We start from the raw sequence: 15004 nt of genomic DNA, 5'->3' as shown, positions 1-15004 counted from the left end.
CAAGGCCTGTAGAGCTTTAATCATGAATTCTTCTAAATATTTTAGGAAGAGATGGCATAAATGTTAAGCAAACGTGTATAGGACAAAAGGAGGGTGGTAAATGTCATTTAGTTAATTTATAAAACCAAACTAAGCTGAATACAAAAACCTATCAAGAAGATTAAGAATACATAAAATTACTTTATCGCCTCTTGAAATACCAAGTGATTTAAAATACTGTTAAATTAATTCAGAAAATAAGGAAAGTAAAATACTTCTTTTGCAAGTAAATTAAGGAATTAAATGTACTCTAACATTTGAAAACTAGTGAAATTTATTCCATGTAAAAAGAAAATAGTTATTTATCTAGATATCTATTGAAGCATAATTAGTCAAAAAAATCTCCAGCTATAAATACTAGTTTCTGGATTTGGAATCAGAGAAATTTAGCATAATCTTATTCTGGGACTCAAGAAATTATTTTAGTTAAAAATTTAGATATCCTCCTATGTAGGGTATAAAGAAACATAATGGGTGAAAAAAGAATTCCCCAAGTCAATGAGCCAAAGAACATGAGATCTAGTCTTCAATAAGAAGTATTCCATGGGGGTTAGGGGGTCAGGGCAGAGGATGGGGGGAAAACTACAACAATGGAGGAGGAAAGTGTTTAACCAGGAGGAGGAAAAGGAGTCAAAGGTAGTGAATTGTGGGTTTTTTTTAATACATAAAACTATTAACAACAATACTATAAACCACAGTGACAAAAGTTATTAAAAAATAATAAATTGGGCCCGGAGAGATAGCACAGCGGCGTTTGCCTTGCAAGCAGCCCATCCAGGACCAAAGGTGGTTGGTTCGAATCCCGGTGTCCCATATGGTCCCCCGTGCCTACCAGGAGCTATTTCTGAGCAGACAGCCAGGAGTAACCCTGAGCACCGCCGGGTGTGGCCCAGAAAACCAAATAAATAAATAAATAAATAAATAAATAAATAAATAAATAAATAAATAAATAAATAAATAAATAAATTGGCTCCTGGTGGGCAGGAAATGCCAGAAAACTATTCATAAATAACTTTGTAACTCAAGGTGACTAAATAAAATTTTTGACTAAAAAAAAAAAAAAAGAAAAGAAAATGTATGGATCAGGCTACTCTTTTTTTTTGTTTATTTTGTTTTTGTTTTGGCAGTGCTGGGAACTCCCAGCTCTAAACTTTTTTTTTTTTTTTTTGGTTTTTCGGGTCACACCATTTGATGCTCAGGGGTTACTCCTGGCTAAGCGCTCAGAAATTGCCCCTGGCTTGGGGGGACCATATGGGACGCCGGGGGATCGAACCACGGTCCTGATCCTTGGCTAGCGCTTGCAAGGCAGACACCTTACCTCTAGCGCCACCTCGCCGACCCCTGGATCAGGCTACTCTTGAGCTCAATTTATCTGTTTCTTTTTGGATCAGGATTACAAGATATTGGTTCTGGACCATGGCTCCTTTACTTTCTAAAAGATTAGTGCTGTGATAAGCCCAGAGACCCAATATTAGTGGTGCTAGATTGGATCAGAGGTAGCTATATGTGAAAGACCTCACTTGCATGGCATCTGCATTATAATACCCAGATTATTTATGACCTGGAATAAGGATCTTAAGACAGTCTCACAATCTTCTCTAGCCAATGGTCATCAAATTAGCTATATTCTATAATTATACAAATGAGCCTCAGTACAATCAGTAAGAGCAGGTCAACCTCCAGGAGTGATAGATCTGGGGGGGTTGGGATACAGAGCTTGCCTTGCACACAGCCAACCCATATTCATTATCACCACATATAGTTCCCTGAGCCCCTTCAGGAAAGATCACGGAATACATAGCCAGGATTAAGCCCTGAGACCTGCTGGTGGTGACCAGAAAAAGAAACAAGAATGGATTCACATGAGGTGGTGATTACCATGCACTATCTTCAAGGCTAGCAACATACCATGTGAATAAAGAACACAATGCACATTAACACTTATGAAGTCTTTGAATAAATGGTATCTTCCATCTGCTTCTGAAAAGAATTTAAAAAATGCTCTAGGGCACATGTCATGTTTAATTCTGAAATATTGAAAGCATTTCTCCTGTGATTCAAACTGAGATGTTCATTCTTACTACATATACACAATATTGTGTTGAAACACTAGGCAATATAATAAAGTGATTTTATAAAAGATATAATGTGGTGGGGCTGGAGCCATGGTGCAGGGCATAAGGTGTAAGACGTCTGCCTTGTGCGCGCTAGCCTTGGACAGACCGCAATTAGATCCCCTGGTGTCCCATATGGTTCCCCAAGCCAGGGGTGATTTCTGAGCACATAGCCAGGAGTAACCCCTGAGCTTCACTGGGTGTGTGGCCCAAAAAACAAACAAAAATATATAATGTAGGTCAGAGAGAAAGTAGAGCAGGTATCCTTGAGTTGCATGCTGCTTACCTATTCCTGGATCCCATATTTTTCTCCAGTTATAGCAAGAGCAATCCTGGAGTACAAAGCCAGAAGTAACATCTGGGCACTGTCAGGTGTGCCCCCAAACAAATGAATAAAAAAATATAATACATAAGGCTTATAGGAGTAGCTGCCATTTTAATAGATTATATTTTTGACCACAGAGATAATACACAAGTATGTGGTTTGAAAACATCAATAATGAACCTATAACAATAGCAAATAATGGAATACAAAGTCAAATAAATTAAATTTCAATTATAATTGGACATATATTTTAATACATCTGCACCAAATAATAATTGACATAAGGGTACAATTTACAACAGCATTAAAAAAATCACCATACTAAACACTGATCTAATGGAAAATACAAAGTTCTCTACACTTAAAAGTTGAAAAATAGGGGCCGGGAAGGTGGCGCTAGAGGTAAGGTGTCTGCCTTGCAAGCGTTAGCATAGGATGGACTGCGATTTGATCCCTTGGCGTCTCATATGGTCCCCCCAAGCCAGGAGCGATTTCTGAGCACATAGCCAGGAGTAACTCCTGAGCGTCAAACGGGTGTGGCCCAAAAACCAAAAAAAAAAAAAAAAAGTTGAAAAATATTATAAAGGTGAATTTAAGGTGGTTAAAATAATTTGCAAATTATCCTCCTTTGATTTACAATGTCAAAGATATCAGTTCTATTAGTTAGATAAATTAATGTTGTTACATTATAACTTCTGCTTTTTTTTTTTTTTTTTTTTTGCTTTTTGGGCCACACACTGTGACTCTTGGGATTACTCCTCATCATGCTTCCAGAAATCGCTCCTGACTGGGGGACCATATGGGACACCCAGGGATAAAACAAAGGGCTGTCCTAGATCAGCTGCTTGCAAGACAAAAGCTCTACCACTGTGCTATTGCTCCAGCCCAGTGTTACCTTATAACTTCTATCCAAAGTAACCTAAACCTTTGAAACAACTGAAAATGATATTTTTAAATACACAAATTAAATAAATCAAACAAATTTCTATTTCAAATTTAAATTTAGTGTGAAGGATTAAGCATAGTTAAGGCAATACTGAAGAAGAAAAACAAAGCTTATGACAATCTGTCAGAATTCAAAAAGTATAAGGTTACAGTAATCATTTTGCTTGTCAGGTTTATTAATAAAACAAAATGACTCAATGGAGAAGAGAAAATTAAAAGATCAGAAAAAGTGATCCACATATGTATACTCACCAAGTTGGCAATTAATATGATAGTTCAATGGTTTAAGAAGAATAAAATTTCCATAGATAAGAAACATAAATTTTGAATTTGACTCTATCATTAGCACAAAATCAAATCTAGCTGAACCTCATATCTAAATTGAAATGTAAACAAATGCAAATATTTTCATAGACTTGGAGGAGATAAATATGCACAACATCCAAAAGAGTTCTAGCTACAAAATTCTTCTAAATTAAACTGAGAAATTCTGTCAAAAGATACAATTAAAAGGGCCAGAGAGATAGCATGGAAGTAAGGACAGTGCAGAAGGACAGTGGTTTGAATCCCGGCATTCCATATGGCCCCCCAAGGCTGCCAGGAGCAATTTTTGAGCATAGAGCCAACAGTAAACCCTGAGTGTCATGGGGTGAGACCCAAAACCAAAAACCAAAAAAAAGAAAAAAAAGAAAAAACAAAAGATACAATTAAGAAAGCAAAAGAGAACCTATGGAATGAGAGATCTTTCCATCACATATATTTATACAGGCTCATATATAGCAAATATAAAGACCTGACAAAGAAAAAGATGGAAAATGGCAAAGAAAAATAAGCATTTAGAAAATAGATATTACCACAACCTGCTTTAAAAGAGGCAAAAGGCACTGAATTATACCCTACAAAGAATACATAGAAATAAAAATTAAGTGAAAAGATATTCCATATAATAGGACACAAGGAAGTCATCCTCAGTTTTATTCAAAAAAGCTGAAACTTCTATACACACAAACCAATGAATGAACATAGATATTTATAGCTGCTTTATTCATAATTAGTCAAGCCAGAGATCAACTAAGAGAGACTTCACTAGCTAAATGAATAAACTGTGTTATATATAAACAATGCAATCAACATTTAAAGGCAATAAGGTATCACACCATCAGAAGACAGAAACCTTAAATGCATGTTGCTATAGAAAATAAACTATATTTAAAAATCTATTTTTATTACATTACTTGTCACTATGTATAGGCTGAAAGTAAAGAATATAGAAGATCAAAAAATACTGTAATATTACATAGTTCATAAGTTATAAAAAATAATCCCACCACTCTAGTGGGGGAACTATTCACCTGTGGGCAAGCATCTGGTAAGTGATACATTTTCCACTCAATTTTACTCTGAATTGTAAAGCATTCAAAAATATCTATCATTAAAAGAAAAATTGACTCAAATGCATAATAATAAAGAGATGTTTAGTTTTATTAATCATAAATGAAATGAAAACAATGTATAAGACATTGCACATATAAAACAAAATAAACATTCAAAAGCCATAATTGAATGATTTTTATACTTTTGCCTCTATTTTTAAAAAGTTGACTAAATGCACAAAATATAGACATTTTGCCACGTCAAATAAATCGGAAAGAAATTTAGTAGGTCTGTCTATTATAGATGGAGAAACAAATACAAATGGATAATAGACATGAAAGGGAACAAATTCACAAATTAAAATAAATTACTTAAAATGTTAAAGATCAAAGGAGAAATATAAATATGTGCTAGAAAATTATGATAAAATATCCCAACAAACTGAAAATAATATTTAATGTATCTGTAAAAGATCAGTTAATTATGAACTCTAAATAAACCTTATTCAAAATGGTAAGAGCTGAGACTTACAAATGTCAGTTATCTTCATAACTGTTTTGTACATTTTATTTACTACACAATGGAAAAAAGATAAATCTAAATGATTAGGATTTTAATAGCATTTTTTAATTCGCAGATATTTGAAGAGCCTAAAAATAACTGTACAGACAAACACAAAAGCCTAATAAAATTGCCAGTTAAAACAAAAGTCTTTCTCTATCAGTTGCAAATTTATTTATACACTGAAACAAAGAGGAGTAAGAAATGGCTGACTGTGGGGATTGCCAGGTGGAGTGCTGATTGCTCTACCTGCAGAGTCTCCGCCCTGCTGTGCTTCTTCTGAAGAAACTGAGGATCTGAAGGGAGCCCTGTCCTGTGCTTCTCTGTCTTTTCTCAATTCTTGAAGCTCTCCTCCAAGCTCTGGGAAGCAAACCCCCAAAAAAGTGCATTCAATGTCAATGGACTAAATGCACCAGTTAAGAGACAGAGTGGTAAATGGATCAAAAAACTCAATCCAACCTTCTGCTGCCTACAAGAAATGCACCTGAATAGTCAGAACAAACATAGACTCAAAATAAAAGGCTGGAGGAAAAATCACCCAAGCAAACAACACCCATAAAAAAAGCTGCAGTGGCCATATTAATATCAGATGATGCAAACTTTATATTAGGAAAGTTGTAAGGGACAAATATGGACATTTTGTATCAATCAAGGGATACATACAGCAGGAAGAAATCACTCTCCTAAACATATATGCACCGAATAAGGGGCCAGCAAAATATTTAATAAAATTGTTGACAAATCTGAAAAATAATATCAATAACAACACAATAATTGTGGGAGACCTCAACATGGCATTGTCAACACTTAACAGTCACCCAGACTGAAACCCAACAAGAATATATATATATATATAAATAAATGTCCAAGGTTTTGTGTTTTTTGTATTTTTGTTTTTTTCCCTCCTGCCCTGGCACAGTAAATATTGGGGTCATTCGAAAAGGAATTCACTTGCCCTATGCGATATGGGGTTTCTTCGTCCTTGGAGTATACTGTCATGGGATCAGCTCTAGTCTTTGCTCAGGATCATTACTCTTCCGGTGGTGGGTGTTTTTTTTTTTTTTTTTTTTGGTGTGTGGAAGACTTCTGCTCTGTCCAGGGTGATACAATCAGAGCTCTGTGTTTAGAGGTCTCAGTATCTATACAGATCCTGAGGTGGGACTTATGGTGAGGTCAGTCTTTGTGAATGTAGAGGTTCTGTTACCTCAGTGCCATTTTAATCCATCTTCTGTGGTTGGTGATCTTGGTCTTTGCCCTGAACCTAGGATGGCACCTAGGATAGCGTCTTTCTTTGTGCTTCCAGAAGCCCCTTTCCGTTACAATTGTCTCTGCCGGACCTTTGGGACTGGGGATCATGCTTATTGTGCAGGTCTTAGTTCAAACCCTAGACTAGGGCTTTTTTATTGGTCCCAAGATGTATACAGTCTGGTCGTGGTTCTAGTATCCAGTCATCTGTAAATCACGATCTTGGCTTTTGGACCTACCAAAGGGTGCCACGTCTTCTGGTTTTGTCTTGTCGTTAGCTGGTGAGGTAGGCTAAACTGCTCTAAGGTCAATATATATATTACCTTCATTTATTATTGTTATTATTATTTTTATTTACCTAGCTATTTTGGTCGATTTCTCTGTTTGGATGTGATTATTGAAATTGTTGTCCCCAATTATCCCTATTTTTTTTTCTCTTCCTTTCTTTTCTTTTGATATGTGCTATGCCATGTTTCTTATTTCAAGACCACGGCGTGTTTTTTTGTTTTTTTTTTGTTTGTTTGTTTTGTTTTGTTTTGTTTTTTTATCTGTTTCTTTTGTGGTGCTTATCGATATAGCTGGAGTCCTCACTGGATATTTGACACTTCTTTTGGTACTGGTGGAGTGTTTCACCTTCTTTTTCTCATTCATTTCCCAAATCGATGATGAGAACCTCTAGAAGGATTCAGCCCATTTTCGGAGTATTAGACTCTTACCCCCAGTTTATTTATTTTCTCTTTTTCAGGCAAAACCACGCAACTTGAACTAGCTAGCCCTGCCCCCACTTAGAGGGGGAAATAAGGGAGGCATCAAGACCAAACTGATGCAAGACTACTAAGTAGTGGGTTAGATACAGAGGGGACCACATATTCTAGACGCCCTGGAGGTGAGGGAAGAGGAAATGGGAGGTAGGACAAAAACGGAGGAGTAGGGAGGACAATTTAGGGATGGGAATCCCCCCTGATTTTATGTAAATATATACCTAAAATATTATTGTCAACAATATGTAAGCCACTATGATCAAATTAAAATTTATATAATTAAAAAAAAAGAATATACTAGACCTAAAAAGAGAAATGGAAGAAAGAGGCCTAGTAGATATATACAGGACACTACACACCCAGAAGCCTGGTACACATTCTTCTCTAATGTACATGGGGCATTCTCCAGGATAGACTACATGCTAGCACATAAAACATACCTCCATAATATCAAGAGGATAGAAATTTTGCAGGCTACCTTCATGACCACAGGCCCTGAAATTATATGAGAACTACAAAGGGACACAGAAGAAAAACTTTAATACCTGGAAGTTAAACAGCCTAATATTGAATAACCAGTGGGTCCGAAATGAAATCAAAGAGGAAATCAAAACCTTCCTGGAAACAAATGACAATGGAGACACAAACTATCAGAACCTATGGGACACAGTAAAAGCGGTACTGAGAGGAAAATTTATAGCTTTGCAAACACACATCAGGAAAGAAGAAGGGGCATACCTGAATAGCTTAATGATGCAGCTCATAGAATTAGAAAGTACTCAACAAAAGGACCCAAAAATAGGGAGAAAGAAGTAAATAACAAAGCTGAGAGCAGAAATCAATGAAGTGGAAACCCGAAAAACAATTCAAAAGATCAACGAAAGCAGTAGTTGGTTCTTTAAAAAAATAAACACTGGCAAAACTAACAAAGAACGAGAGAGAGAGAAACCTGATAACTCGTATTAGGAATGAAAAAAGAGAGATCACTACTGATATGAGAGATTCATAGGATAATCAGAAATTACTTTGAGAAACTCTATGCCACTAAAAATGAAAACCTGGAAGAAATGGATAAATTTTTGGACTCTCATAATCTTAATGGTTGAATGAAGAGGATGTAGCATATCTAAACACACCCATCACTATTGAGGAAATTAAGACAGTAATCAAATGTCTGCCCAAAAACAAAAGTCCAGGCCCAGATGGATTTACTAATGTATTCTTTCAAAACTTTCAAGAGGAACTTCTACCAATCCTGGCAAGAGTCTTTCATGAAATCAAAAAAACAGGAACACTTCCAAATAGCTTTTATGAACCCATCATCACCTTGATACCTTAACCAGACAGATGCTACCAGAAAAGAAAATTACAGACCAATATCGCTGATGAATACAGATGCAAAGATCCTCAACAAATTCCTGGCAAATAGGATTCAATGCCTCATTAAGAAGATCATTCAGAATGATCAAGTAGGTTTCATCCCAGGAATGCAAAGCTGGTTTAACATCCATAAATCTATTAACATCATACACAACATCAACAACAAGAAAAATAAAAATCACATGATCATATCAATAGATGCAGAGAAAGCATTTGATAGGGTCCAACACCCATTCTTGATCAAAACTCTCAGCAAGATGGGAATGGAAGGAACCTTTCTCAATATAGTGAAGGCCATCTACCACAAGCCAGAGGCAAATATTGTCCTCAATGGAGAACAACTGAAAGCCTTTCCTCTAAATTCTGGCACAAGACAAGGCTGTCCTCTCTCACCACTCCTATTCAACATAGCACTGGACGTACTTGCTATAGAAATTAGGCAAGAAAAAGATATCAAGGGAATCCAGATAGGAAAGGAAGAATTCAAGCTCTCACTGTTTGCAGATGACATGATACTCTACCTAGAAAACCCTAAAGTCTCTAAGAAAAAGCTTCTAGAAACAATAGACTCATATAGCAAGGTGGCAGGCTACAAAATTAACACACAAAAATCAATGGCCTTTCTATACATCAATAGTAATAAGGAAGAAATTGACATTAAGAAAACAACCCCATTCACAATAGTGCCACATAAACTCAATTATCTTGGATTCAACTTGACAAAAAAATGTGAAGGACCTATACAAAAAAAAAAAAAAACTCTGCTCCAAGAAATAAGAGAGGACACGCGGAAATGGAAGCACATAACTTGCTCATGGATTGGCAGGATTAACATAATTAAAATGGCAATACTACCCAAAACATTGTACAGATTTATTGTGATCCCTCTAAAGATACACATGACATTCTTCAAAACAGTGGATCAGGCACTTTTGAAATTCATTTGGAACAATAAACACCCTCGAATAGGTAAAGCAATCGTTGGGAAAAAGAATATGGGAGGAATTACTTTCCCCAACTTTAAACTGTACTACAAAGCAATAGTTATCAAAACAGCATGGTATTGGAATAAAGACAGGCCTACAGATCAGTGGAATATACTTGAATACTCAGAGAATGTTCCCCAGACATACAATTACTTAATTTTTGATAAAGGAGAAAGAAATCCTAAATGGAGCAAAGAAAGCCTCTTCAATAAGTGGTGTTGGCACAATTGGCTAGCCACTTGCAAAAATTTGAAATTAGACCCCCAGCTAACATCATATACAAAGGTTAAATCCAAATGGATGAAAGACCTCGATATCAGACCAAAACCATAAGATATATAGAACAACACGTAGGTAAAACACTCCAGGACATTGACACTAAAGGCATCTTCAAAGAGGAAACTGCACTCTCCAAGCAAGTGAAAGCAGAGATTAATAGATGGGAATATATTAAACTGAGAAGCTTCTACACCTCAAAAGAAATAGCGCCCAGGATACAAGAGCCACCCACTGAGTGGGAGAAACTATTCACCCAATACCCATCAGACAACGGGCTAATCTCCAAAATATACAAATCACTGACAGATCTTTACAAGAAAAAAACATCTAATTTCATCAAAAAATGGGGAGAATGAATGGACAGACACTTTGACAAAGAATAAATACATATGGCCAAAAGACACATGAAAAAATGATCCACATCACTAATCATCAGGGAGATGCAAATCAAAACAACTATGAGGTACCATCTTACACCACAGAGATTGGCACACATCACAAAGAATGAGAACAAGCAGTATTGGCGGGGATATGGAGAGAAAGGAACTCTTATCCACTGCTGGTGGGAATGCCATCTAGTTCAACTTTTATGGAAAGCAATATGGAGATTCCTCCAAAAACTGGAAATCGAGCTCCCATAAGACCTAGCTATACACTCGTAGGAATATACCCTAGGAACACAAAAATACAATACAAAAATCCCTTCCATACACCTATATTCATTGCAGCACTATTTACCATAGCAAGACTCTGGAAACAGACAAGATACCCTTCAACAGATGAATGGCTAAAGAAACCGTCGTACATACACAGAATGGAATATTATGCAGCTGTCAGGAGAGATGAAGTCATGAAATTTTCCTATACATTGATGTACATGGAATCTATTATGCTGAGTGAAATAAGTCAAAGAGAGAGAGAGAGAGAAAGACAGAATGGTCTCACTCATCTATGTGTTTTAAGAAAAATGAAAGCCATTCTTGCAATAATAACTTTCAGACACAAAAGAGAAAAGAGCTGTAAGTCCCAGCTCACCTCATGAAGCTCACCACAAACATGGATGAGTTTAGTTAGAGAAATAACTATGTTTTTAACTATCCTAATAATGAGAATGTACAAGGGAAATTGAAAGCCTGTCTAGAGTTCAGGCAGGGATTGGGTGGGGAGTAGGAAGATTTGGGACATTGGTGATGGGAATGTTGCACTGGTGATGGGTGGTTTCTTTATATAACTGAAACCCAAACACAATCATGTATGTAATAAAGTTGTTTAAATAAAAAAATTTAAAAAAAAACAATGAAACAAAGAGAAAAATATTTTAAGGCTATCTCTATCTCTTTCATACACAAATACATTAGCTATCTAGGAATATAAACACCATAACACCTTAAAGCACTTAAAAGAGAAAATATAATCTTTTATTGAAAAACATTTAAGATGGGAGTGGAGCAATAGTTCAGTGGGTTGGCTTGTACTTGGTCAACCTGGCTTTGATCCTTGGTATCCTATATTGTCACCAAAGCCTCACCAGAAGTAATTCCTGAATGTATATCCATTAATAACCCCAGAACATCACCAGTTATGCTCCACCCCCACCAAAAAGAGCAAGTCAAAAAAATTTAAAGAAATAATTAAATAGAGCAATATTTGCAGATGGGAAGATAAAAGTAAAAGGTGTCAATTATCAGAAAATTAATCTCTACAGGTATGTCAGTTGCAATTAAAATGAGTCAATTTGGAACCTGACCAAAAGACTTTAAATTAGAGAGAAAATAAGGAGCCAAGAGAAGCTCAGTCATCACAAAAAAAGAAAGAGAAAAGAAAGTTGTGGGCGATCCATGCTTTCAAAATCAGCATCTAGAGCTTGTAATTCATTCTAATATAGATATATAATCTTGCATCCACAAAAATAAATGTATATCTTACAACAGATTTTCAAAAGTTCATTGGCAGTTTTGTGGTTCTTAATAGTGGTGTGCACAGTAATGTTATATATTAATTTCAGTTGCCTCATAGATTTGAAGAAATATGGTATTTAAATTATTATATCTGTGGCAAAGAATAAGAATATGTTTGAAAAAAACAAACTAGTGAGTCTAGAAAAATAATTCCTGTAGTGATATGGAAACTTGACTTGAGTCTACATTGGACAGGCAAGGAATAAAAATAAGTGGTGCCATAACAATCGGTGGAATGTATGAGGAAAAAGTAAACTTAATTCGTGATGTATTATAATTCAATTGAAAAAATATTTTTTTGCAACGTCGTGATCAAATTCATGGCCTCACCCATGCAAGGCAAGTGCTCTCTTACTGAGTTAGAGCCAGTTCCTTGATTGTAATGTAAGTATCTTCCTTATTTGTGGGACTTGAAAAGACTTCTTTTTAAAAAGGTGCAAAAAATGTAAAGTATATTGTATAATATTGAACTCTATTCTATAAGTTAAATATTTTTTCATCTGAGGCTTCCACAAATCCCAACACCACACTCCTAGGAGCAGCAACAGAATAGGCAGCAAACAACTGATACCTACAGTCTAGAGAAACTCCCTTGAGAATCTATAAACTCCTGTCTTGGATAGGCATGATTGCCTGGTAAAAAAGGATAGTTCCTTCATGTCTGAAATAAGCATCTACATTTTAGGAATTATTTGATATCAAAAACTCACCTTTTTAAAGCTTTTGAATATAAATTAACATTAGCTTCTACGAACTCCATCCACTTCACTTGATTGAAGTGAAAAAAGTAAAGTGAACATGAAGCAAACTGAGAAATCAAACAGTTCATCTGAAGGTACATCCGTGCTCTGTCATAGAGGTACATTTTTGAAGCATAATTAATATTAAAAGTCAAGGTGGTGGGATGAGGAGAACTTATTATGCTACCTACACTGTCATTATGCTTCTTATCCTTTTTAGAAATGAGGCTTTTCCATCATATCTTTTGAAATGTTTTATGCCATCAGGCTTGATATTAATTTTAAAAAATAGTTAAAGGTTTTAAATTTTGGAATACAAAACAGAGAAATTGATATTTTAGGAAACATATTTCCTTCTCATTAGTAAATCGGTTGAATGAATAGATCCATCTAGAATCAGCACCAGCATAGAGAAAATCCACACTCAATGGGAACTGCTGATGGTCCCTAAACTGTGGGATCCCGAGGTTAACAAACACAGAAAGCTCCTGTGGTTAGCAAATGCAAGGAGTCACTAGGAAGGGTTGAGAGGATTGGGAAGGGTAAAAGCATTGAAAAGGGAAATAGGAATGACAAATCCAGGATAATCTCTACAAAACTTGCAATCTCTACAAAACTATGCAATTTCCTTTCACACAGGAAAGCACCAGCTATACTTCAGAAGACACTAAGCTGTATTCATCCTATGGAGTTCTGGGCCCAAAAAGGTACAGTTAAAAAATTATATAAACTCCAAGGATGATGGAAGTTGAAAAAAACAGAGCTCAAATGGCACCAGGGTAAGCAGAGAAGGGCAAATGTGAGATAAGAATCAGAGTTTGATGGCTGGAGAGATACTTCAAGTTGTAGAGTACAAGAGTAACATGCACAGAGTCCTGATTTTAATCTCTGGTACTGCATCCCTTTCTTCCCAACTGCTGAGCACTGCTGAGCACTCCTTGTGGCCTCCAAGCACCGTTGACTGAGCATCCACTTAAACAGGCTGAGCTTTGCTAGGAGTGATCTCAGACCCCAAACACTGACAGATACAACATTTTATTGAAAAAGTAGAGCTCTTTAATTCAAATGTCTTCAATTCTTCCACTATTAACAACCTATATCAGATGGTTTGAGTCCAGAGTGTCCCATCTTATAACAACCAGAAGAATCTCATATATTAGAAGTCCCTAAGTATCATTATATACAGCTGAAACACACGCCTAAGTCTCCCGTTGGAATACAACAAATTTTTAATTTTTAATTTATTTTATTTTTAAATATCTTTATTTAAGCACCATGTTTACAAACTTGTCTGTAATTGGGTTTTAGTTATAAAAAAGAACACCCCCTTCACCAGTGCAACATTCCCAAAGTATAAATTATTAGGGTTTACATTTCCTCGTATCTAAAAATTATGCTATATATGAGTTTTAAAATTGTTTTAATAATTCAGATTTAGAATTTAAGCAGTAACACTTATTATGGATTGCTCTCCAGATGCCTGATATAAAATGATTGATTCCAATAAAATAATAGTCATTGAAAAAGAGAGAAAGATCTGTCAATAATGATCTACAATGATGCATTTTCAAGGGGAAAAGGGTAGAACTCCAAGCTGTTGAATGATTTTTATTTCTGCAAAAAAATATGCTGCAATAAGAACTACAAAGCTCAAAAGTCTCTTAACAAAATGGCACGACATTTGAAAATCTTGGCTCTGACACAGAAAAAAAGCATTTTAATGTTTTTTTTTTAAATTAGGTTCTACCTGCTTAAAACAGGATTTAAAAATAGATCATATTTTAAAATATTATCTAATTATGAGTAAAGTGTTCAGCAAAGACTTCTTGTATACACATTAAAAATCACCGAGGACATTAAAACTATCAAACAAAGTAAATGAATCAACATGTGTCATTATTAGAATTCAACTGCCAGTCACCCAGACAATACTACTGAAGTTGTCAAAACAATTCATTTTATATTTAAAATTGGAATTTATTGCAGACTTCAAAAAGCAAAATTAGAAAACCTTTATTGTTGTATTAGACACTATCACTTTTAGAAATTACAACCCTCTTAAACTTTATTCATACTCCATATTAAAATATATATTTGCAAAAAGATATATTAACAAAGTATATGTTTTGGGGTATAGATGCTTCTTCAAAAAAGGAAGAACAAAAAATACATAGTCATTTGTAAGTAACGAACAGCAAGTGATAAACAGATACTGAAAGTAAACTGAAAGTATTTAAATTTTCTAAATGTGCCACATATTTTACTAGAGATATATGTCACTTTTGACTCTGAAATAA

General features: G+C 35.3%; 1 protein-coding gene across 1 annotated transcript in view; it reads right to left on the bottom strand.

Annotated features, from left to right (window-relative positions):
• Positions 1-12832, bottom strand: part of SNTG2 (syntrophin gamma 2) — a 329060-nt gene extending 316228 nt beyond the window's left edge. The window contains exon 1 of the mRNA XM_049784652.1: positions 12678-12832. Coding sequence (XP_049640609.1) covers positions 12678-12832 — 155 coding nt within the window. The remainder of the gene's footprint in view (positions 1-12677) is intronic.
• Between the last annotated feature and the right edge of the window lie 2172 nt (positions 12833-15004).

This window comes from Suncus etruscus, chromosome 12 (genome assembly GCF_024139225.1).
Source record: "Suncus etruscus isolate mSunEtr1 chromosome 12, mSunEtr1.pri.cur, whole genome shotgun sequence".
NCBI lineage: Eukaryota > Metazoa > Chordata > Mammalia > Eulipotyphla > Soricidae > Suncus > Suncus etruscus.
The sequence above is the reverse complement of the archived record's forward strand: the minus strand, read 5'-3'. Positions and strand labels throughout refer to the sequence as shown.